The sequence below is a fragment of the Oculina patagonica genome, chromosome 1 (assembly GCF_052425735.1).
Source record: "Oculina patagonica isolate OP01 chromosome 1, crgOcupat, whole genome shotgun sequence".
In the NCBI taxonomy this organism is placed as follows: domain Eukaryota; kingdom Metazoa; phylum Cnidaria; class Anthozoa; order Scleractinia; family Oculinidae; genus Oculina; species Oculina patagonica.
This window is the reverse complement of record NC_135758.1, coordinates 2,089,936-2,115,884: the sequence shown is the minus strand read 5'-3', so window position 1 is coordinate 2,115,884 and position 25,949 is coordinate 2,089,936. Positions and strand designations below refer to the sequence as shown.

Genomic DNA, 25,949 nt, shown 5'->3' with positions numbered 1-25,949 from the left:
TAAAAACGAATTGTCAGTGTCCCAAGAGTATTGTCCAGGGTTGTAGTTTAATTCTTTGTATTCATCCTCAGTAATCGTGTTCCCTAACCTGCTGCTATGATTTTATCGCATGACTCAGGGTACCAAAGAGGTTTGGGTAAAGGAAATGATGGAAGCCCTAAAATTGTTGCTGGGAGCTTGGAGACCACATCGTTCCCTTTGTAACATTATTTTGCCGCAGAGCATTGAGCCCTGAAATGCTTGTCACATAGCCCAGAACCCTGATTTCTTATGGGCCTGGAGTCCCGGAACAATGAACTTTGACCGTTGCATACGGTAAGGAGTTGACATAACAAATTCTTGAAATATTTCGGACACTGTATTAGTGAAACGTAAAACACACGTCAGAATAAAACTTGTAAAAATACGTTTCGACTGAGCAAAAAAGCAACGGCTTACTTGCAATATGCCGTTAAGTAAGCCTTAGCTTTTTTGCCATGCTATTTTGAAAATAGAGAATCGAAGGTCTAAGGTTCTCGGTTGAAACGCCCTTTTACTAGTTCATTTTAGGATCTCTTTGGTGGGTTGGCATAATTTTGTATCGATTTCTATTTTTCTGACGTCATGAGAAAATTATAAGATCCAAAATGGGGGATATGTCATGATGTCATAACCAGTGGGTAACCATGTCATCTCGTAGAGTGAGCTATCTGAGTATTTGCGCTTGTTTCCCGTGTGATTTGCTTACTATTTAACAAAATTACCCATTGCCAATAACTGAATTCGTGATGTGACATGTACCATTCAATAAAATATAGAAGCTGTTTTATTTATATATTACGATAAAGAATCTCAACACATCTTGCCTTACAGTGAGATACATCGTATCGTTTCAACTCCCTTAAGTTTGGTTTTGGTCAATTGTAACAACATTTTGACATCTTTCTTGTTATTCAGTCAATCAAAAAGAAAAACATGAACAATTGCATTTTTGGCATTTGAATTCTCCAGCGACATGGGTCCTTCCGAGCAGAAACTAACTTTCACGTTTGTAAAATAATATCATCGAGATAAATGATCCTTAAGTCAAAGTGCATGTGGGGCACAATGTACAAACATCATCTGTCCTTGAAGCTAAACTTAACCTTTGTCGGTAATAAAATATTTCATATTCATTTTTAAGTTCTATGGAGCTGTATCGGTACGAGGCGTTTAACCGTCACTTGTCATTTTTAAATCTTAGCAACATGTTCCACATGTAAATAAATAGACACAACCTATGTTGGCCAGCTTATTTGTATAAATTTCTTCTATAATAGCCATTGGTACTGAGTAGCTTGAACCGATTTTGATATAATTAAGGCATTTTATATTTTAGCATAATACACTATTTAGTTCAGGTTGAAAAGCTATGTGTAATGCTTTTAAATTTTGGCAAGGAAACAAAATCTGTTCACATCTTTCTCTATTTTGCCTTGTTAACTTAAAAACTTATGACACTATTGATATCACAATTCAAGCATAGTTATTTATACTTGTACCTATTAGTTTCCTTAAGCCTGTGCCCTAAAACTGTTCAGTAAATTAAAAGGAAACAACTTAAAAAATCTTTTAAAAAAATTATTATCAATTAACTTATGTAAAGCACTCTCGATTATCTTAGATCAGTTCTGTGAAAATTGGTTTTTCCCTACCTAAGTTATTTCAATCTTCCATTTTTTTTGGACCATTGAAGTTGTTTAGTAATTTTCCATGTAAAGTATTAGATAATCTGTCTTATTCCACTTCTACAAAATAATAAATTAATTAGCGCGTGCTTGGTTCCACAATATAATTATGCTATGAACAAATAAATTATTCGAAACGAAAGTACTCCAGAGTGTATTTAGAAAAGGCATTTCCATCGCGTTTCTTCTAGATTCGCTGAGGGATCTGATTTGTCTCTGGTGTTTTGTTGGCTCTGCAGGTTTTGAGCGTTGCGTGGAAGAGTAACATGAAAAGCTCCAAGAACTCAGCCGCAGTCAACACAGAGAACCCAATCCAAAGACCCAACTGGCCACCAATGTCGGACACAAAATCTTCAATCTGTTGATAGAAAAGTATAGTCTCAAAATTGAAGTCTGGTGTTATTGTTCTTTTTGAGCATTCGTAGTCTTACATTTAAAACTTTTAATTGTACGTTAAGAAAATAAGGCATCAAGAGAAGTTCAGTTGTGGAGCTGATAGGGTGCATATCTTCCACGTAGACGAGACTTTTCAATCAAAACTTCGATTCAGGTATAAATTACTAACTTGTAATTCAAACTATACTCTTTAGGAGGTGCGTCGTTTGGATTGAGATCCAAAATATATCTTATATGCTTGTAAAGTTTCGTGATTTAACAGAATAAGGCATACCTCATAAGATCGCTGTTCTGTTATCACCTCCAAGTTAAGCTCTTCAAAGAAAACTTGCAACTTGCAAACATTTTTTCTATGTGAATAAAAAAAGAAATAGACGTGATTGATTTTAACATTTTTGATAATATGTAAAAACGTAAAACACCATTGTCTAATAATTCCAAAGCAGGCGGGTGAAGACCAGGGAAAGAAAGCAAATATGATGTTTGAGGAATACTATTGAGGCGCTGAAGAAAAATGGACACCGATCGGGACAAGAGAGAAACCTCTTGAAAGAAAAAACATTTCATTACTTGTTTTGGCCACTGTGGTTTAGTCCGTATGGCCGACGCGGAAGGTCCGTCTGTGGGGTTCCAGTGTACTTAGAATATTATGGAAAATAGTACCGAACGCGTCCTTAGAGGAAACGTTTTATCAATATTGTTTACCTGTGAGATCCATCCTTGGTAAGTAAAATTTTGTTTTCCTTTCTTAAAGCAGCCGTATAAATTGGCTAAAGTGCAAGAAACAAGAACATACAAGATAATGAGTGATGATGTTAGTAAACAAGAACCATCAAAAATAACAAATCGATGTCGTCATCTTGTGTTTAGATCACGTGAAACATATCAGTAGACTTGCATTCAGTTTAGGATCATAATCAAACACACAAAGTTGGAAGATATCCTATAACAATGCATGCAGGAAGGGCTTTCATTTTAGTTTAACGAAATTCTCCACGCAGTTTACAATTAATAAATTACACATTTAATTACTTAGTTACTTTATTGAACCAAGACACTTGCTCGATTAAGCTTATGGTATTAAACACAGTTAATTACAGAAGACATGTAAGAGATATCAAATAAAGAAATCTTGACATTGATACCAAAAGACACTTTATCAGAAAAGCCGTTAAAATGAAACAAACTTTACCTCGTAATTCTCTGACGGCCAAATAGCGAACGAAGTACTCATCTTGAAACCCTGCTCACTGGCCAATACAGGTCAAAAAAAAAAAAAAGAATAAAGCGTTAGTTGACGTAATACTATTCCTTTTGTCAGGCTTGTATTTGATAAATCAGTGAGCGACATTGTCAGTTCTGCAATTGCAAGTTCTTGCAATTTGCCTTTTGTTTACCTGCAGGGTGGTGGACAAGAATCGGTGCAATTCAACTTGTTTCCTCTGAACTTCTTTTGGACCTTGCTGAGACATTTGACTGTCAAAACAATGAACAAAAAGTAAGCCTAAAGATATAAAAGGGCATTTCAAACACTGAATATAAACTTTGTCAAATGTTTACCTGTTTGTTTGTCTGTCACGCTGCAGATGCCATACACGGAGCTTTCTGGAAATCTGTACTCCATACATCCACACTTTTCAAGTTCATTGTACGCCAAACAAGATTCTTTACAGGCCTGAAAATGTAATGAAAGGCTTAAATTTATATGTATAATAGCTACTGCAAGCAAGAGTGTAATAAAACGTAGGAAAAAGGAGGAGAAGAAATCTCAATATGTTTATTTTGTGAATATCCAGTTTTGTTCACTTTAATTGTTTTGTCTCTAAATTATGCATGAGATTTTCCCAACGATTGGAATTCTTTACCATTTTAAGTTTATTTTCGAATTTTTACGTACAAGTTCGCAAAAAAAATTGCTTACCGTTGCGGAGTAGACTGCTCCAAAGTGTTTTGTATACAAGTTAGATTCATCTTTGGAGACAGTTTGTAAACATCGCTTGCTCTCGAAGGGATCCTCTCGATTTATCATTTCCCTAAAACAAATAAAAGAGCTAGTTTAGTACAAAAGGCGTCGAAAAAAGTCTACTCTAGCAGCATCAATGATTTCCCACCACCAATTGTATAAATAGTTGATACTACGTTGTAGGGAAACTTCATCAAAAATGGGCAGCGAAATTCCCAATTGCTTACTTGAAGGGAAGCTGCAGTTAGGCAGTATTAGGGCTCCACGCAAGATCCTTATACTTTGACATAAACAACCTGTGCTTTTCTAGCAATCCGTGCAATAATAATCAAAAATAAAAATTTCTATAGCACAATTTATCAAATGCACTTCACAATGCTCACAGGCAACCTCTACCTTTTTCAGACCAATCATTGTGGCGTATTCAGGAGCCAAACTCACTCCTCTCTGCAGTGGAAATGGCATTTCACCCTGAGAGTAGGCTCTTACCGATAGTGCTAGCACTTTTTTGGCATTATTTGGCTTCGCGAGCATTATCTTTTACATTTTATCCCAAAAAGCACTGCTAGCATTATTTGGGATTTTCGACTGATTATTTGTATAATATCATAGGTGACAAATTACTCTTTAATTTTTCAGTTCATTCAAGACGAACTATGGTTATAATGTGAGAAATAAGTGACGGTTGATTCATCTTTGAAACTTTTTGTCAACAGCAAAAAGGAATCTCTCAAAGGTTTTCTTCAAAGACTAAAAAACTTGTTAACTTAAGCAAAATGTATGCTTTCAACTTTTCAAAGCTCGGAGTTCGCGATGCACTATACTAGTCAAAAACCTACGATTGCAAGCGTAATTTGTCACCTATGATATTAAAATGTAATCAAATGTTATACTCGTAAACTAAGGAAATAATTTCACTTGCATTTTGTCAAAATTCTTATAATTTCCCTCGCCTAAAGGCTCGGGAAATTATTAGAATTTTGACAAAACGCGCGTGAAATTATTTCCTAATTTCACTCGTCACCATTTGATTACCCATACTAATTTTGTCTTAAAAAGCACAATCTGACTTTATTTATGGCGTCCAAAGCCTCCCAGATGCATTTTGCCCTCAGTTTAGTCAAAGGAGCCGAGGAGGCCTGGGGAATAGGTTTGATAGGTCAGCAGTTGCCTTCTAGAAACCCAGTCCATCACACTCGTTCCAAGATGGCGTCATCCACGTTGTCATCGAGGAACAATGGAAGTCAGCCAGCCAAGGCAGAAAATGAAAAATGTAACTGAAAATCTGAAAAATGTAATATTCTATGTTTAAAAAAATGAAAAAAAATGTGAGCATTTTTATGTAACCCACCAGCACTATTTAAAAAAAAAATAGCATTAGTTTAGCACTTTTTCGGCAAAAAACAAGCACTGCTTTAAGCATTTAATGCTTTTTTTACGAGCACTATCGGTAAGAGCCTACCTGAGAGGAGATGTCCATTTTGATTCGTGCCTCCTCGCCCCCCCCTCCCTCCCCTCCAAATCCATCCCTGATTTACCAAACCTTCTTAACTTTAGAAAGTCGATCCTGATTTACCAGGAGTTTTATTTTGAAATAATAACTTACCGACACGATACGCCTCTGTATGTGCAAGACAACATCATGTCCTCAAAACGGTGACCCATTGTACTAAGAATTAACTCGTCTTCCATAGCCATAAGCACGGACATGTGCTCGCTCTTGAGAAAAAGCTGATCTTTCTTAGATGGATCCTGAAATTCCCTACTGTCCTCATCTTCCCAGAAGTCATCATCCTCTTCAGAATCATCATTGTCATCGTTATTGTAGTGTTTCACGAGTGGTGAACATTCGGATTAAACCCTAGTTAGTAAGGTAAACACACGGAAACCAGATTCAACTCAAACCATGTGCTCGCTCTATTTCCCACACTGCACTTTCGGTCATACAATACCACAATCTCTCCTTTTTCCGAAAATACAAAATGATCACTAAATCAGACAAACGTTCCAATGTAGTCCGAGTCTTAAAACAATACAAATTTCAACTGAGAAATGACCTTACGAAATGGCCACTGCATAAACAGTTATCATTAAACAAGTCTTAACCAAGTTCAAAGTCCTTTAGCTTATCAGGTTGACGATTGCATCTGGGTCTCAACGAATAACGATGAGTTTGAACTCTCTGTTCTTTCTCCTGACTAGCTCCTGGGACTTTTGTTACTGTCTCTTTTGGATTGCTAGCTGTCGTATCATGTGAGTTATCCTCCACATACTTCTGCAGGTGAGTAACATTTCTCTTGTAGTGGACACCATCAGAAGACTTAATCTCCACATGACTTCCCTGCTTCTTCACAACTTCAAAAGGTGTGGTTTCGAATGATAGTGACAGTTTATTAGCCTTGGGTTTCTGTAGAAGCACTTTGTCTCTTTCTTTCAGATTAGAGTCACAAGCACCTCTCAAGTTGTCAGCATAATATTTTCCTTTCTGTTTTCTTTCACGATCTCTGTCCAGAACTTCACTTCACTACCATCTGAGCGTAACTCTTCCACACCTGGGAGCTTTGAACGAATCTCTCTCCCAAATAACAATTTTGCAGGACTCACTCCAGTAGTTGTGTGCGGTGTGCTTTCGTAACCAAGTAAGAATTTCTGCATTTCTTTTCGCCAGTCACGCCCTTCGCTGTGTGCAACTCGCATAGCTTTCAGCAGACTTCTATTTTGTCTCTCCACCTCACCATTGGCTTGTGGCCACAAGGGGGTGGACGTTCTGTGTTCAATGTTGTTGTCCTTGAGGTAAGCTTCAAATTCCTCTGACACAAATTGTGCACCATTGTCAGTTTTAATCGACAACGGTAGTCCGTGAGTAGCAAACATTGCTTCCAGACAGTTAATTAGTTTGCCGGAAGTCACTGATTAAGTAATGGCTACTTCAAAATATCGACTAAAATAGTCAACCACCACCAGCAGATATTCACCCGTAGGAAGGGGTCCAAGCAGATCTGCCGCAAGGTCTTGCCATGGTTGTGTAGGTAGTTCCGTTCTCTTCATTGGTTCTGGGGGCAACGGTTTCCCAGCGAGCTGGCAACCATGACACGATCTACACTTCTGTTCTGCTTCACGGTCTATGCCAGGCCACCATACCTTTGTGCGGAGTCGTTGCTTAGTCTTAACGATCCCTTGATGGCCTTCGTGTGCGAGATCTAACACTTGCTTGCGAAGCTTTCTTGGAATGACTAATCTTGTCCCTCTCAACACTAACTTTCCTAGGACAGTTAACTCATTTCTCACAGCTTTAAAGGCTGGTTCAGCAACACTCCAATCATTGGTCTAAACACATTTTCTCAACAACGTAATCTCATCATCATCAGCAGACGCTTCTTCAATTTCCTGGATAGGTATGGCTCTGGGGGCTGCATTCTCTGCAACGTAACGAATGTATTCTTCTGCCACATTTTGTTCTCCATTTGAGACTACTCTGGTTAGACGAGACAAAGCATCAGCAATGTTCTGTGGGCCTGGACGATATGTCACTGTGAACTCATATGGCTGGAGTCGCAAAACCCACCGTTCAATTCTTGCAGATGGTTTAGATGTACTTGAGTAAATCACTTCAAGCGGTCTGTGATCAGTTTCCAATTCAAAATGTTTTCCGTACAGATAAACATGAAACCTTTCACAAGCCCAAACCAAGGCCAAAGCTTCTCGTTCTGTTTGAGAATACCTTCTTTCAACTGCAGTTAGACTTCTGCTGGCATAGTAAACTGGTCTCCATTGGCCATTTTGTTCTTGAGCAAGAACAGCGCCCAGTCCTACCGGACTTGCATCAGCAATGACTCTTGTTTTGGCATCCTTGTCATAGTAAGCTAATGTTTCAGCACTTGCCAGTGTTTCCTTCAGTGTTGGCCCCCACTTTTTAAATGCTTCTCGCTGATCTTTGTCCCATTTGAATGCAACGCCTTTTCGTGTCAGCTGTCGAAGTGGTTCTGCAACTGTGGCCAGATTCGGTATGAATTTCGCGCTGAAATTCACAAGTCCCATAAAACTTCTTACTTCTGCCACTGTCTCGGGCTCTCTCGCATTGAGTACTGCTTCAACTTTGGATTCCGTTGGTCCAATACCACGTGTAGACAATAAGTATCCCATGAATTCTAACTGGGCCATCTTGAACTTGCACTTCTCACGATTCAAGGTCAAACCTCTCTGTTGCAATCTTTCTAACAGCTTCTCAAGCCTCTCGTCATGTTCCTGGTCATCTTTAGCATGAAGAATTATGTCATCAGATATGTTACGCACGCCTTCACATCCATGCAAAGCTTGCTGTATAGCATGCTGATAGATCTCAGGGGCAGATGTTATTACAAACATCAATCGTTTGTAACGATAAAGTCCAGCGTGTGTCGTGAATGTTGTGATGTCACGTGATTCTTCACTCAGTTCTAGTTGATAATAGCCCCACTTTAGGTCTAACTTTGTGAACACACTGCTTTGGGTCATGTCTTGGAGGACTTCATCAACAGTGGGGATTGGATGCCTTTCCCTCACAACTGCTTCATTAGCTCTGCGCATGTCAACGCACAATCGAATTTCACCAGAAGGTTTTGGAACTACTACAATAGGGCTAACCCAAGGTGTAGGTCCTTGTACTTTCTTAATAATGTCCATTTGCTCTAGCTCATACAACTTGCTCTCTACTTTCTCTCTGAGACTAAATGGCACTCGTCTAGGATGCTGAGCCACTGGATTAACTTCTTTGTTCACATGGATTTTAACTTGATAATCAGTTAGCTTGCCTACTCCTTCAAAACATGATTTGTATTTATCAACAATGTCTGGTGTACTTACAGCATTGACTTGTGGTCCCAGTCTAAGTACATCCAATTCCATGGCTGTCTTCCTGCCCATTATTGGTCTGCCTTCGCTGCCAATTACAATAAAGTCGGCTGTAACTTCCTTTCCAGCAAAGTTTACTGAGGCCTCAAACTTTCCCAGAGTGTTCAGTGGTTCTAAAGTTCCATAAGGATACAATTTCTGATTTGTCTTCTCTGATTTGCACTTTACACCTTTCAGCTTTAATTGTTCCCATGTATTCTGGTCAATAATATTGCACGATGACCCCGAGTCAATGAGAACTCCATTTAGAATCACACCTCCCACTTGTAAATCAACAGTCTCTGATCCACTCCTGTTACACGAGTCACCCGATCCTACAGCAAAAGCATAATCATCATCTTCACCATCCTCCACGCAGTTAACTTTCCCCCGACCATCTTGTTTTCTCTTGTTCTTTTTCTTCTGCTCTTGATTTGTTTTGCAAACTGAGGCAAAATGTCCTGTCATATGACACTTTGAACACGTTTGAGATCTTGCCGGGCAATGCTTGTCACGTGCGAAATGACCACTTCGTCCACATCGGTAACATTTCAGACTCTTCGTTTGATCACTTCTGTCACTCCTTTTGGGTTTGTTGTCTTCTTTTATGGCACTAACAGTTGCACTTGCATCGCCTTCGATCTGTTTCGCTTGGGTCTGCGACACCTCCAGAGATCGAGCAATTTTCTGCGTTTCTGTTAATGTCAAATCTTGTCCTTTTGCCAGAAGTTTTCGCCGAAGCTCTGTGGACTTGCATTTATCGATAATTTGATCACGTATTTGCTCATTCTTCGAAGTGCCAAATTCACAATTCGCAGCTTGATTACTCAGCCTTACAACAAATTGATCGACCGTTTCATTTTCTTCTTGCTTCATTTGGCGAAACATGTGTCGCTCGTACGGCACATTCACTTGTGGCGTAAAATATGCATCGAGTGTTCGAATTGCAGCCAGGTAAACATTGTCATCTTCCCCTTCCGGTGCGCCTGGATCCGTTAAGGTTTCGAAGATATCTTGAACTTCCATTCCTGCACAGTGTAAGAGTAACGCCTTTTTTCGAGCGGCTACTGTGATCCCACGACCATCGACATAAAATTGAAATGCCTTTCTCCATCGCCGCCATCTTGGCCCCACACTCGTGCTATCTCCTCGACAATCAAATGGCTGTATTCCGCGAGGTTCGTCGTTTGTCGCCATAACTTTCATTCAAACAGACGCGTCCTCTACCAGTTTATCCTCGTCGCCAATTGTAGTGTTTCACGAGTGGTGAACATTCGGATTAAACCCTAGTTAGTAAGGTAAACACACGGAAACCAGATTCAACTCAAACCATGTGCTCGCTCTATTTCCCACACTGCACTTTCGGTCATACAATACCACAGTTATCATCATCATTCGAGGAAATGTCAAGAGTTGGCGGAGCGGTGCTTAGGGACCGGTCATTATTTATCGCCTGGGGGGGGGGGGGGGGAGCGGAGGATTTTGGTATAAACATGGTAAAATTTAGCTGATCCCCCCTTTAAACATTATTCCATGAAGTGATCCCCCTCATTACTATTGATAACTTTCGTGATCCCCCCCCCCCCCTCAATGTCTTTGCACTCATATTCAGTTACCAGTTATGGAGCCCTGGCAAAAATATCTTCTGCCAAACCAACACTCCACGAAATTGAAGTTTTTTTAACAGCATTGCCAACAGATTTACGAGTCTGTGTTTCGTCGCAAGTAATCTGGGTTCAGGAACTAGCTGCTTGAACAACAGCAAATGCGATAGGCGCAAACATTGATAAGATAGAGGAGCTGTCACACAAAGCGAATAATGTTCTAAAGAGTGAGAAATACGGAGTGTGCCAAAACATTAATAAGTTCATTTCAGGCATAATAAAGAGTTGCATTCGAAGGCGATGAGTTCGCCTATTTAGAAAAAGCACAAAGACTGCGTTGTACCCGAAACCTCAGTCCGCTCCTACGGGTTTACACGAGCGCGGATCAATCTCCAGGAGAGGCGACAAATGCTTCATGTTTAAAGCAGCTACGTCGCGGACAACGCGTCTTGAAAAAAATGGCAAGTTTTTTCAAGTTTGTTGTTTGTAATCCGTCCTAATCCGTCCTAATCTTCGTCAGTCGAAACCAACCTCGGTTATTTTTGCATTTTTATTACTCCTTTGTTGTTTTTCTATGTTAGAAAACTATTATTTTGAGGTTTCCTTCCGTTTGGAAGTAATAAAAAAAAATTACGTAGACTGCCGTGACATTGCTCCTTTAAACAAACATGCTATTTCACAATGTTTCTCTTGGTTTCAGTTATCAGGGGTTATGGTTCACAATTTAGAATTCACCTGTCATGTTCAAAGATGAATATTAGCAGTAGCTAAGCACCTTTTTAAAGGAAAAATATAAAAGAAACGTTCTAGATATAAATTGAAATGTGCACATTCCCCAGTGTGAGAGCTTCCGTTTTTTAAATAAAGTTGTGTTAGAACAAATTGAGACCGCAAATGCAATCATATCCCAGTAGAAAGGGCGCATTTATTTTGTATGCTCTCAAACTTGTATTATCCAAACAGATTTGAGTGGTCCCGCATCTGAATCCTGCCAAAATTTTCCGTGATTCCCCCTTTTGGCCTCTCAGTTACGACTGATCCCCCCTTCTGTTCATCTATAATTCAAGTGATCCCCCCTAAAATCCTCCGCTCCCCCCCAGGCGATAAATAATGACCGGTCCCTTACAGAGGTTGGGTCATCATTGGCTCTTCGGTTTCTCCCATGCAATTTCCTCGATGCATTTCTCGCTAATTTGGGAAAAAAGAAAAATATATAGCTTAAACTCACTGAGCCAATTATAACAACATCGTCGCTACATAGTAATGATTCAGTGGCATTTGCAGTTATCATCCAGTATTTTAAACTATCCAGTGTCCTTGATGCTTGTTCTATACGTAATCAGTAAACTTAGCTTGGAACAAGAGGTTTTTTGCAACAAATGGTAAAGTGAGTCTTGTCAAGCAAACATGGAAACCAAAAGAAAATTATGAGTCCGTTATTAAACTAGATAACGATGGTATACTTTCAAAGTCACTGTTTCTGGACTTCAGGCAAGTTCAATTGAAAAGACTTCTTCTAGAAATCCCGCGTTTCTGTGCGCTGCGGTTTAAAGTGAATTTCGCTTGATAGCATTAAAGTTGCAGAAAGTTACTGTTGGAAATGGAAGATTGTTGTCGATCTAGTTTGCTGGCACTCTTATATATATGATTAACCGGACATGCCAATATTCACGATCGCCGCACAAAACACTGTACGAACTATTCTTAGCGTTGTTAGTAGAAGCAATAATACATATGCGTCAAAAACTTGTCTTGTCTTCTCTTTTCATATCTATCAAATCTGAACTTCTCGTATTGAATGAATGAATCAATGAGTGAATGAAAGAATGATAGAATGAACGGATGACTGGATGAATGAATGACTGAATGAATGAATAAATGAATGAATGAATAAATGATTGAATGAATGAATGAATGAATGAATGAACGAAAAATGAAAGAATGATTGAATAAATGGATGAACGAATGAACTCTTTATTAATATTAGACTGAACAGACGTGAGGCTTTACAATCAAGATAATATAAAAAAAGAAGGATGAATACAATGTAATTTATTTAACTGTTAAGTCCCTCGGCTACTTGAAAATTCTTTAAGACTCCCACCTCTACGTTACGTCAATTCCTTCTTATCCAACAAGGAATAAAAACAACTTACTCCAAACACTTCAATGAGTGCGTCTATCTGTCTGTCTGTCTATTCATTCCTGAAGTGTACTTAAAAACCACTACCCCGAGGGTGTCATTTTTTCATTAACTAACTAAATAAAAGCTCACATAAACGCTAGTGCTACAGACCACGTCGTCACACACTGGGAAGACTTACTGGTATGGTTTTATGTTTTATCAAGTTTTTGACCATTTGTTGCAGATGTTTTTGTCTTAATCTCTACCTACAGTAGAAAGTCGACTATCTTATTTTTACTGCTGTTGTTTTGTTCTCAGCCCACAGCATTGATTTGCCAGTTTCAACTTCATTTGGATTATACCAAGACGTAAGTGCCGTTTTTTAAATTTATTTATTGCATACATTTTTGGACAAGAATCGACGGTATCACGGTAACCAAATTGACACCGTTTAGTATTTATTTTAAGAGCGAAATTCTCTATCTTTTTAGAATATTCGGACAAAAAGGTTAAAATCGAATTTTTTTTTATTACGCCAAAAAGACCCTTTGGGTAAACTATTTTTGAAAATATTATGTAAAACTTCCAGCTAGTTTAATTTTTTGAGAAAACGAGGAAAGTTTGTAATTCGAGCTCATGCTGTCTGAACACCGAGAAAAAATAATTAATTGACAGCAATTTCGTGGCATTTTCGATGCGCTCGTTCTCAACTTCAGAAACTTGCCTTGAGTTCATTTTTACATGAGTATTTAACCATCCCTAGGTCTTCCTTTTAAACAGAAAATCTTCCTGAAATATGTAATTGTTGACACATTTTCACCGCGTTAAAAATTCTATCGATCGCAATTTAATTTACACACCGAATTTGACCTAACTTCAGAGGGCTAGAACACCAAGGGTATACGCTTCTATCGGTAAAACATGGGTTCTTTGGAAAGCCCTATTCTTCCTTCTTATCATATCCAAAGCGTTAGTTTGGCCCGTAAAAAGTGAGTGCGCTAGCACGAAAAATATACAGGCATTTTTCACATGTTTCCGCCATAATTTCCATTCTGCAGTCAACCGGATAATGTCGAACTTAATTGTTAAAACGAATTAAATTTGGTCTTATGCTTCGCCGTTATCAGTTTCAATGAGTTTAATTTTTTGCTACAAAACTACAATATCTCAATTTTTAACAGAAAGGAACAGTTTTAATAAAAAGAAATAAATAAAGCAACAAACAAGACATGCTCACCTTCATTGTGCCGCCATTAATTTATGCGAGGGAAGAGAATTGTCGCTGTACATGTATGTTGTTTTCATTTCCACTGAAGCGTTTCCTTGCACTTCTCTGTTTTTAAATATAAGAATACCCTTTTTACGCATATACATCTCAATTTAGACGACATTCCTGACATTTAGCAAGAATCTTATCCACCAAAACGGCAAATTCGTGCTATGTGCTGTTTGACTATACTCGTCACGCAAGAGAATTTATTGATATCATATTTCCAACACAAGTTGACGTGACGTAGGGACGGACCATTGAAATAACCGGTGGGGTGTTGACTTTTTCCAAAAAAACTGTTTCAAGAAAAAAGGGATGTGACATAATGCATAGTTAAAAAAAATAAGGTAAAGAAAGAACCAAAACGAGAAGTAGTCGTCATCTTTTAAAGGAGGATTTTTTTTTTTTTTTTTTTTTTTGCGGGGGGGGGGGGGGTGGTGGGGTCGTATTTAACATTTGGATTTTGTGGGGGAACAGGGGGGGGTGGTGGGGTCGTATTTAACATTTGGATTTTGTGGGGGAACAGGGGAAGACGTTCTGATAAAGAAATGGACAATATATTTAACAGGCATAATCAAATCCCTTCCCTTTAACCCCATCGGCAAACTAAACGGTCCCAGGAGCCCCCAAATGTCGCTGCAATGCTTGTGCCCTAGAATAAAATCCTCCAGACAAGTAGGCCAAAAATGTTTGCTCCCACCCTCCTCCAGCAAAGTACGGAACTTGATACAGTGTACGGGTTATTGGGCAATATATTTGCGTTGGCTCTTCGAGCTGGTGTCATTTAGATTTGCTACACCGCATTGAGTCCCAATAAGAACGAGAAAGCTGTCTGCGGTTGCAATCTTCTGTATCGGTTCTAGTCGCGGTGGTGTCTCGCCAAGTCAACCTTTCACGTAATATACGATCAGCCTTGCTTTCAGTTGTCTATATTTAATTGTACGCCCATTAGATAAATCTGTTGTTTTCGACTCAGGTTTTTTGCTGAATTTAGTATGAAAATATTCTTATGAACATTCTAATACTCGTTTATATGGTTTAACATTTCCGTTTAGTACGCAATGGGTATCTATTGATCATGTCAGTGCCGTAGCAAAGGTAAAATAAGGGAAGAGGGGCACGTGAGCGCCGGAGGCGCGAGCTGCCAGCGGTTCTGGGGGCATACCCCACAGTTTTCTTATTAACTAGATTCTTATAAATAAAAACAGTGTATTTTGATCTATTTATGTGTGACACTAATAGACGTCAACTATACTTCTTACAGGTGTAGGGTGGCTACACCTCGTATTTGTATGTCAGATCATGATGTTCCCTATTTTTGTATTACCGTATTTTCTCAATTAAGCACCCCCGGCGATTATTTCGAACTTGGATTGGTGGACCCGGCGTTTATTTGAAGCCGGGGTTTAATCCGGGCCGAGCGTTTATTAACGGAAGGCAAATTTCTGTCAAATTTTCAGATTGATTTGCTTTCAGTCGATCTCCGAGACCAAGGGGCAGTTTTTCAAAGCAAGGCGATTTTGCTCTTCGTTTTGCCCCGAAAAACTTTCCCTGGCCATCTAAGTTTTACAGTTTCCCAAAGGTTTATTATTACGTATTGAACACGTTTATGTTGCAACCATGATTTATGACAAAAGGAACATAAACGGTATTTTAACTACACAAAAGAGCACGAAGTTAAAGGTTATGGATACAAAGTTTTAAGTTCATAAACGCCTCGAACTGAGGGTTTCTCGTGATTTCAACGCCTGTAAGCACTAACACAAGAACGAAAATGCGTCAGTAAGAAAGACAGGAATGCGAAATCTGCTAGGTGAATAAGGTTATATTTTGTTGTACAACGTCCATCCTAGCTACGTTACGCCAGCGTTCATTGAAAATTCCAAAGTAGCATACCGTACTAGTGCCATTCATAGCAACGAACGAACACTCCCGGCGTTTATTAAAAAATAAGCAATTTTGACCCGGCTTTTATACGAGGCCGGCGTTTAATCGAGGTCCGGCGTTTAATCGAGAAAATACGGTAATTTAAACCATGCGGCGGCTGAAATTTTATCCGCCAAACGTAAACCGGACGACCATTGCTAATTTCTTTTGCTTGTAGCTGACCAAGAACCCTGGTGAACACTTTGGGAGTAGCACGAAAAAATGCGATTAACGAGAATAAAGGCAAGCGGAAAAAGTTGCAAGGGTTTTCTGCAGGCGAAGTAGCGGAAAAATTTATTCATTCTCCCTGTCTATCAGAACAACCCAAAACTCTTTCTTTTCTATTTATTTTTACACATATATATATTATATATATATATTGTTTGATTAAATTATTTATTTACTTATTTATTTATTGATATATTTATTTATTTATTTTTTGCGCTGCTCCAAAACTAATACCTGAACTATAAACCGACTGCCTGAAGCTATATCAAACCCGCGGGATCAGGCTACGGCTTGTTTCGCGGACAAAATTTCACCAGGTCTGTAAGAAGAACAGTGCACGTCTATATCTATCACATATAGCAAATCGATTAATTTAATAATTTTCCGCTAAGTTGCTGTTTGTGACCTATTAGTGACCATTAGCTGGAAGGGGGTTAGTGGGCCTACTTGTCTGTAGGATTATATTCCAGGGCACAAGCATTGTATGACGTTTAGTTTTTGCCTAAAGATACAGGCCTTCAGTCGTAACGCATGTAAGATTTTATACGCAAGAATTATTATAAATATCATAACTGAAATTCATTTCTCTGGTCAGTTGTTTTCTGTATTAAGCGGCATTTGGGGGCTCCTGGGACCATTCAGTTTGAATGGGGTTGAGTCAGGGAGGGATTTGATTATGCCTGTTGAATGTATCTCCCCTCTCTTTATCAGAACGTTTTTCCCCTGTTCACCCCACAAAATCCAAAATTTCTAATACGAAACCTTCTCCCACCCCAAAACTCCTCCGCTAAAAGATGACAACTACTGCTCGTTTTGGTTCTTTCTTTGCATTATTTGTTTTTTCAACAATGCACTATGTCACATCCCTTTTTTCTTGAAACAGTTTTTTTTTGGAAAAAGTCAACACCCCACCGGTTATTTCAATGGTCCGTCCCTACGTCACGTCAACTTGTGTTGGAAATATGATATCAATAAATTCTCTTGCGTGACGAGTATAGTCAAACAGCACATAGCACGAATTTGCCGTTTTGGTGGATAAGATTCTTGCTAAATGTCAGGAATGTCGTCTAAATTGAGATGTATATGCGTAAAAAGGGTATTCTTATATTTAAAAACAGAGAAGTGCAAGGAAACGCTTCAGTGGAAATGAAAACAACATACATGTACAGCGACAATTCTCTTCCCTCGCATAAATTAATGGCGGCACAATGAAGGTGAGCATGTCTTGTTTGTTGCTTTATTTATTTCTTTTTATTAAAACTGTTCCTTTCTGTTAAAAATTGAGATATTGTAGTTTTGTAGCAAAAAATTAAACTCATTGAAACTGATAACGGCGAAGCATAAGACCAAATTTAATTCGTTTTAACAATTAAGTTCAACGTTATCCGGTTGACTGCAGAATGCGGAAATTATGGCGGAAACATGTGAAAAATGCCTGTATATTTTTCGTGCTAGCGCACTCACTTTTTACGGGCCAAACTAACGCTTTGGATATGATAAGAAGGAAGAATAGGGCTTTCCAAAGAACCCATGTTTTACCGATAGAAGCGTATACCCTTGGTGTTCTAGCCCTCTGAAGTTAGGTCAAATTCGGTGTGTAAATTAAATTGCGATCGATAGAATTTTTAACGCGGTGAAAATGTGTCAACAATTACATATTTCAGGAAGATTTTCTGTTTAAAAGGAAGACCTAGGGATGGTTAAATACTCATGTAAAAATGAACTCAAGGCAAGTTTCTGAAGTTGAGAACGAGCGCATCGAAAATGCCACGAAATTGCTGTCAATTAATTAGTTTTCCTCGGTGTTCAGACAGCATGAGCTCGAATTACAAACTTTCCTCGTTTTCTCAAAAAATTAAACTAGCTGGAAGTTTTACATAATATTTTCAAAAATAGTTCACTCAAAGGGTCTTTTTGGCGTAATAAAAAAAAATTCGATTTTAACCTTTTTGTCCGAAAATTCTAAAAAGATAGAGAATTCCGCTCTTAAATACCATCAAGTTACAGTCTCTCTCTTAGCAAACACTCTCTTAAGCAACCACTTTGTAAATAACCGTTTTGTTTCTCAGTCAAATACTGTTTCAAAAACTCTCTCGTAAGTGACCACCTCACTTAAGCGACCACTGTTTCCTGCACCAAGGGTGATCGCTGAGAGAACATATATTCTCCTCTTAACTGAAATTGGAAATCAAAATTGCATAAGATTCAGACCTCTTGGCGTAAGGCGACGAGTGTGAAATTCAAGTCTTGTTCTGTTTACATAGTATTACACTGTATATGATGAATATTTGAGCACGTTTATAAACTTTTCTCCAAACTAACGGGGGAAGAACAAAACGACAATCACAATTTTTATCAACATAATTTATTTTACCGTTAAACACGAAGGCGAGCTATAAAAGGGGGCTTCCCAGCGAAGCCCTGTGATGGCTCATTTTTCAATCAACCTCGCCAGCGTACGGACGTGAAGGAATGTCACCGTGAGAGATGGCACTCGACAAACAAATTTATCCCGGGATTTATATGTACATTTTCTGTAAAGGTTCTTCTTATATCCATTAAATTATTTTAAGAACAAATTGGAAAATATTTAAGCTTGCTCAGTTCTATATTTTCATTTGAATTCTACTAATTGTCAGATAATTGGCAGGAAGTAAGCAACTTGACTACGTTAGGTGATCGTCGAAAGTCATCTTCCACAGATATCTATTACCTTTGAACTTCAAAATTATTTGAGGTAGCATCCAAATTTCAAGGCTAAGTTGTAGCGAATGTTTTTATTTTACCCTCAGGAGTAAGCAAAATTACTTGGATAAAGACCTAACAGTATGACTTCGTACAAATTGTGAAGCGTTTTTCGGCTAAAGCACCCACCAGACATATTTATAAAGATAAACAATTTGACAAGCTCACATAAACGCTAGTTCGACGGACCACGTCGTCACACACTGTGAATACTCAATGGTATGGTTTTATGTTTTATCAAGTTTTTGACCATTAATTTTGTTGCGGGAGTTTTTGTCTTAATCTCTACCTACAGTAGAAAGTCAAGAATCTGATTTTTACTGCTGATGTTTTGTTCTCAGCCCACAGCATTGATTTGCCAGTTTCAACTTCATTTGGATTATACCAAGACGTAAGTGCCGTTTTTTAAATCTATTTATTGCTAACATTTTCGGGCAAGAATCGACGGTATCACGGTAACCAAATTGACACCGTTTAGTATTTAATTTAATAACCATCTAGTTACAGTCTCTCTTTTAACGACCACTCTCTTAAGCGACCACTTCCCGTAGGCGACCACTTTGTAAATAACCGTTTTGTTTCTCAGTCAAATACTGTTTCAAAAACTCTCTCGTAAGTGACCACCTCAGTTAAGCGACCACTGTTTCTTGCACCAAGGGTGATCGCTGAGAGAACGGATATTCTCCTCTTAACTGAAGTTGGAAATCAAAATTGCATAAGATTCAGACCTCTTTGCGTAAGGCGACGAGTGTGAAATTCAAGTCTTGTTCTGTTTACATACACTGTATATGATGAATATTTGAGCACGTTTATAAACATTTCTCCAAACTAACGGGGGGAAGAACAAAACGACAATCACAAATTGGTATCAGCATTAAGTCCCACCGAAGAATGTAATTTATTTTACTGTTAAGGCCCTGGGCTGCTTGAAAATTCTTTAAGACTCCCACTTCTACGTTACGTCAATTCCTTCTTATCCAACAAGGAATAAAAACAACCTACTCCAAACACTTCAATGAGTGCGTCTTTCTGTCTGTCTGTCTATTCATTCCTGAAGTGTACTTTAAAACCACTACCCCGAGGGTGTCATTTTTCATTAACTAACTAAATAAAAGCTCGCATAAACGCTAGTGCTACAGACCACGTCGTCACACACTGGGAAGACTTACTGGTATGGTTTTATGTTTTTTCAAGTTTTTGACCATATGTTGCAGATGTTTTTGTCTTAATCTCTACCTACAGTAGAAAGTCGACTATCTTATTTTTACTGCTGTTGTTTTGTTCTCAGCCCACAGCATTGATTTGCCAGTTTCAACTTCATTTGGATTATACCAAGACGTAAGTGCCGTTTTTTAAATTTATTTATTGCTAACATTTTTGGACAAGAATCGACGGTATCACGGTAACCAAATTGACACCGTTTAGTATTTATTTTAAATACCGTCAAGTTACAGTCTCTCTCTTAGCAAACACTCTCTTAAGCAACCACTTTGTAAATAACAGTTTTGTTTCTCAGTCAAATACTGTTTTAAAAACTCTCTCGTAAGTGACCACCTCACTTAAGCGACCACTGTTTCTTGCACCAAGGGTAGTCGCTGAGAAACATATATTCTCCTTTCAACCGGATTTGGAAATCATGCAAAATTGCAAAACATTCAGACCTCTTTGCGTAAGGCGACGAGCGTGAAATTCAAGTCTTGTTCTGTTAACATACACTGTATATGATGGCTATTTGAGCACGTTTATAAACATTTCTCAAAACTAACGAGGGAAGAACAAAACGACAATCGCAGATTGTAGCAACATAATTTATTTTACTGTTAAACACGAAGGCGCGCTATAAAAGGGGGCTTGCCAGGGAAGCCCATGGCTCATTTGTCAATCAACCTCACCAGCGTACGGACGTGAAGGAATGTCACCCTGAGAGATGGGTGTCATTTTTCATTAACTAACTAAATCAAAGCTCGTATAAACGCTAGTGCTACAGACCACGTCGTCACACACTGGGAAGACTTACTGGTATTTTTTTATGTTTTTTTCAAGTTTTTGACTATTTGGTGCAGATGTTTTTTTCTTAATCTCTACCTACAGTAGAAAGTCAAGAATCTGATTTTTACTGCTGATGTTTTGTTCTCAGCCCACAGCATTGATTTGCCAGTTTCAACTTCATTTGGATTATACCAAGACGTAAGTGCCGTTTTTTAAATTTATTTATTGCATACATTTTTGGACAAGAATCGACGGTATCACGGTAACCAAATTGACACCGTTTAGTATTTAATTTAATAACCATCTAGTTACAGTCTCTCTCTTAGCAAACACTCTCTTAAGCGACCACTTCCCGTAGGCGACCACTTTGTAAATAACCGTTTTGTTTCTCAGTCAAATACTGTTTCAAAAACTCTCTCATAAGTGACCACCTCAGTTAAGCGACCACTGTTTCTTGCACCAAGGGTGATCGCTGAGAGAACAGATATTCTCCTCTTAACTGAAGTTGGAAATCAAAATTGCATAAGATTCAGACCTCTTTGCGTAAGGCGACGAGTGTGAAATTCAAGTCTTGTTCTGTTTACATACACTGTATATGATGAATATTTGAGCACGTTTATAAACATTTCTCCAAACTAACGGGGGGAAGAACAAAACGACAATCACAAATTGGTATCAGCATTAAGTCCCACCGAAGAATGTAATTTATTTTACTGTTAAGGCCCTGGGCTGCTTGAAAATTCTTTAAGACTCCCACTTCTACGTTACGTCAATTCCTTCTTATCCAACAAGGAATAAAAACAACCTACTCCAAACACTTCAATGAGTGCGTCTTTCTGTCTGTCTGTCTATTCATTCCTGAAGTGTACTTTAAAACCACTACCCCGAGGGTGTCATTTTTCATTAACTAACTAAATAAAAGCTCGCATAAACGCTAGTGCTACAGACCACTTCGTCACACACTGGGAAGACTTACTGGTATGGTTTTATGTTTTTTCAAGTTTTTGACCATTTGGTGCAGATGTTTTTGTCTTAATCTCTACCTACAGTAGAAAGTCAAGAATCTGATTTTTACTGCTGTTGTTTTGTTCTCAGCCCACAGCATTGATTTGCCAGTTTCAACTTCATTTGGATTATACCAAGACGTAAGTGCCGTTTTTTAAATTTATTTATTGCTAACATTTTTGGACAAGAATCGACGGTATCACGGTAACCAAATTGACACCGTTTAGTATTTATTTTAAATACCGTCAAGTTACAGTCTCTCTCTTAGCAAACACTCTCTTAAGCAACCACTTTGTAAATAACAGTTTTGTTTCTCAGTCGAATACTGTTTTAAAAACTCTCTCGTAAGTGACCACCTCACTTAAGCGACCACTGTTTCTTGCACCAAGGGTAGTCGCTGAGAAACATATATTCTCCTTTCAACCGGATTTGGAAATCATGCAAAATTGCAAAACATTCAGACCTCTTTGCGTAAGGCGACGAGTGTGAAATTCAAGTCTTGTTCTGTTTACATACACTGTTTTTGATGGCTATTTGAGCACGTTTATAAACATTTCTCAAAACTAACGAGGGAAGAACAAAACGACAATCGCAGATTGTAGCAACATAATTTATTTTACTGTTAAACACGAAGGCGCGCTATAAAAGGGGGCTTGCCAGGGAAGCCCATGGCTCATTTGTCAATCAACCTCACCAGCGTACGGACGTGAAGGAATGTCACCCTGAGAGATGGGTGTCATTTTTCATTAACTAACTAAATCAAAGCTCGTATAAACGCTAGTGCTACAGACCACGTCGTCACACACTGGGAAGACTTACTGGTATTTTTTTATGTTTTTTTCAAGTTTTTGACCATTTGTTGCAGATGTTTTTGTCTTAATCTCTACCTACAGTAGAAAGTCGACTATCTTATTTTTACTGCTGTTGTTTTGTTCTCAGCCCACAGCATTGATTTGCCAGTTTCAACTTCATTTGGATTATACCAAAACGTAAGTGTCATTTTTTAAATCTATTTATTGCTAACATTTTTGGACAAGAATCGACGGTATCACGGTAACCAAATTGACACCGTTTAGTGTTTATTTTAAATACCATCAAGTTACAGTCTCTCTCTTAACGACCACTCTCTTAAGCGACCACTTCCCGTAGGCGACCACTTTGTAAATAACCGTTTTGTTTCTCAGTCAAATACTGTTTCAAAAACTCTCTCGTAAGTGACCACCTCACTTAAGCGACCACTGTTTCTTGCACCAAGGGTGATCGCTGAGAGAACATATATTCTCCTCTTAACTGAAATTGGAAATCAAAATTGCATAAGATTCAGACCTCTTGGCGTAAGGCGACGAGTGTGAAATTCAAGTCTTGTTCTGTTTACATAGTATTACACTGTATATGATGAATATTTGAGCACGTTTATAAACTTTTCTCCAAACTAAAGGGGTAAGAACAAAACGACAATCACAATTTTTATCAACATAATTTATTTTACCGTTAAACACGAAGGCGAGCTATAAAAGGGGGCTTCCCAGGGAAGCCCTGTGATGGCTCATTTTTCAATCAACCTCGCCAGCGTACGGCACTCGACAAACAAATTTATCCCGGGATTTATATGTACATTTTCTGTAAAGGTTCTTCTTATATCCATTTAATTATTTTAAGATTAATTGGAAAATATTTAAGCTTGCTCAGTTCTATATTTTTATTTGAATTCTACTAATTGTCAAATAATTGGCAGGAAGTAGGCAACTTGACTACGTTAGGTGAACGGCGAAAGTCATCTTCCACAGATATCTATTACCTTTGAACTTCAAAATTATTCGAGGTAGCATCCAAATTTCAAGGCTAAGTTGTAGCGAATGTTTTTATTTTACCCTCAGGAGTAAGCAAAATTACTTGGATAAAGACCTAACAGTATGACTTCGTACAAATTGTTAAGCGTTTCTCGGCTAAAGCACCCACCAGACATATTTATAAAGATAAACAATTTGACAAACACTGTACATAAAATACTCAGTATGAAATCGAAATGGCTTATGTTACTGTAACTTGCAGTGATCGTGTGTCTGTCTTAAAAACCATCAAGTTACAATCTCTCTCTTAACGACCACTCTCTTAAGCGACCACTTCCTGTAAGCGACCACTTTGTAAATAACCGTTTTAATTCTCAGTCAAATACTGTTTCAAAAACTCTCTCGTAAGTGACCACCTCAGTTAAGCGACCAATTTTTCTTGCACCAAGGGTGGTCGCTGAGAGACCATCAAAATTGCATAAGATTCAGACCTCTTTGCGTTATTAGGCGACGAGTGTGAAATTCAAGTCTTGTTCTGTTTAGATACACTGTCTATGGGCCTGTTCGCACTACGCGAAATTTTGTTTGTTTTACAAAAAAATCCTGTCAACACAAAGCTTTTTTAAGTGCGAACGATATTTTTCACCCACCAAAATTTTCGCAAGAGCCACCAAACTTCAAAGATGCCGTCGACTAGCTTTGGAGGCCGTGAATTTTTTTGTCAGGCGAGAAAATCTATTGTTCCTTGACAGTTAACCTTCATCGAGTCATCAAATGTCAAAATTGATCCGAAGCAAATCAATGTTTACGCTGCTATTTTACGGCGGTAGCTTCAGAAAAGATGAATTATAGAGGAGAGAAACACCGATTCCCGTTCGTTTGTACAGAATGCATCCTATCCAGTTGTTCAACTCTGCTTCAACTATATATATATGGCTATCAATTCGACTCTCAGGCGGACAAGGTACGGTCACAGCACAGTCAATTCATGCCAGCGAGTTTACGATTCTCAACTCGCTAGCCAGCAGCAGTTCTTCCAAAAAGAAGGCGCTTCGAATCATTCGAACGTTTCTTCCTGACTATAAAACGAAAAAATTTAAGGAACGTGCACGAAACTTGGTTTGTATTTCGATTCGATTGATTTTTGTGGTTTCACAAATAATTTGCATGTCTCAAGTGCGAACGCGCCCACAAAAACCAAAAAATTCGCAGGTACAAAATTTCCAATTTTTTTGTGAACACCAAACCAAATTTTTCGTCCTAGTGCGAACAGGCCCTATGATGAATACTTGAGCACGTTTATAAACATTTCTCCAAACTAACGGGGGGAAGAACAAAACGACAATCACAAATTGGTATCAGCATTAAGTCCTACCGAAGAATGTAATTTATTTTACTGTTAAGGCCCTCGGCTGCTTGAAAAGTATTTAAGACTCCCACTTCAACGTTACGTCAATTCCTTCTTAGATTCTTATCCAACAAGGAATAAAAACAACCTACTCCAAACACTTCAATGAGTGCGTTTATCTGTCTGTCTGTCTATTCATTCCTGAAGTGTACTTTAAAACCACTACCCCGAGGGTGTCATTTTTCATTAACTAACTAAATAAAAGCTCACATAAACGCTAGTGCTATAGACCACGTCGTCACACACTGGGAAGACTTACTGGTATGGTTTTATGAGGGTCTGAATGGGGGTACCTCGATAACACTAAACACTTACTTTTTGGGCTCTGTAACACGAAACAGAAATTCACCGTAAATTTTATCCAGAAAGAAACAAAAGCGGCCGATATAATTGTTGGTTGCCCGACACCGCTATGACCACTTTTTGAGTCGTGTAACAAAGGAAGTTCCCCCCCCCCCCTTCCCCTGGTCCCGGAGATCCTCTCGATGCCGCCATAATGTTTCGACTTCGTCCTCGACGCTCATCAAAGCATCGCAGGCTCTAGGTACAAAATTGGTCACCAGTACTCCCCAGTTTTCCCAGAATGCTGTTGCGCATGGGTCGAAAAAACACAAAAATAAAAGAGACTACGGCCCTTTTGAGTACGGGCTCAATGTTCATGACCGATTTTATTACATATTTTCGAAGATCAGATACGAAGTTACAATGCTAAAAGACTGGGTTTTTTACGAAAAACCATCCAAACACTTGACAGTATATTCTCCGAAAACAGTAAACATTAAAAAATTTGCCAATCAATCAATCAATCAAATCAATCAACAACTTTACAAATAATTTCACAAACGCTATTTGCAAATAATTTCAATAACAATTTAACAGCAAGCAGTAGTAATAGGTGAGTCAAACTGAATAACACCTCAGAAGT

At 38.5% G+C, this 25,949-nt stretch overlaps 2 protein-coding genes across 13 annotated transcripts in view; one reads left to right on the top strand and one right to left on the bottom strand.

The window, feature by feature from the left end:
- Nucleotides 1-787: 787 nt before the first annotated feature.
- Nucleotides 788-5,802, bottom strand: LOC144666247 (epithelial sodium channel subunit alpha-like). Its single transcript, XM_078527689.1, has 8 exons — nucleotides 5,672-5,802; nucleotides 4,024-4,135; nucleotides 3,663-3,777; nucleotides 3,500-3,578; nucleotides 3,295-3,352; nucleotides 2,808-2,872; nucleotides 2,377-2,452; nucleotides 788-2,064 (listed from the first exon to the last, which is right to left on the bottom strand). Exons 1-8 carry the CDS (start codon nucleotides 5,773-5,775, stop codon nucleotides 1,894-1,896), a joined length of 780 nt encoding a protein of 259 aa, XP_078383815.1. The 5' UTR covers nucleotides 5,776-5,802; the 3' UTR covers nucleotides 788-1,893.
- A 7,025-nt stretch (nucleotides 5,803-12,827) lies between these two features.
- The window catches only part of LOC144660113 (uncharacterized), a 24,129-nt gene continuing 11,007 nt past the window's right edge, over nucleotides 12,828-25,949 (top strand). The window contains exons 1-6 of one of the 12 annotated variants that reach the window (XM_078520703.1): nucleotides 12,828-12,864; nucleotides 12,982-13,031; nucleotides 19,174-19,223; nucleotides 20,121-20,170; nucleotides 20,970-21,019; nucleotides 21,917-21,967. The gene's annotated coding sequence lies outside the window, so the exon portion shown is untranslated. Of the gene's footprint in view, nucleotides 12,865-12,981; nucleotides 13,032-17,070; nucleotides 17,302-19,173; nucleotides 19,224-20,120; nucleotides 20,171-20,608; nucleotides 20,852-20,969; nucleotides 21,020-21,727; nucleotides 21,800-21,916; nucleotides 21,968-22,392; nucleotides 22,648-22,765; nucleotides 22,816-25,949 lie in introns of those variants that run through there. The other 11 variants (XM_078521286.1, XM_078521143.1, XM_078520920.1 and 8 more) reach the window with 11 other exon arrangements.

Excerpts from the sequence above, each read along its gene's own strand:
- LOC144666247 (XM_078527689.1), bottom strand. The coding sequence starts at position 5,775 with ATGTCCGTGCTTATGGCTATGGAAGACGAGTTAATTCTTAGTACAATG. Across the intron at positions 4,136-5,671 it reads TACAGAGGCGTATCGTGTCG|GGAAATGATAAATCGAGAGG; the intron begins GTAAGTTATTAT and ends TATTTGTTTTAG. Across the intron at positions 2,873-3,294 it reads GGCCGTCAGAGAATTACGAG|CCAATTTATACGGCTGCTTT; the intron begins GTAAAGTTTGTT and ends CTTGCACTTTAG.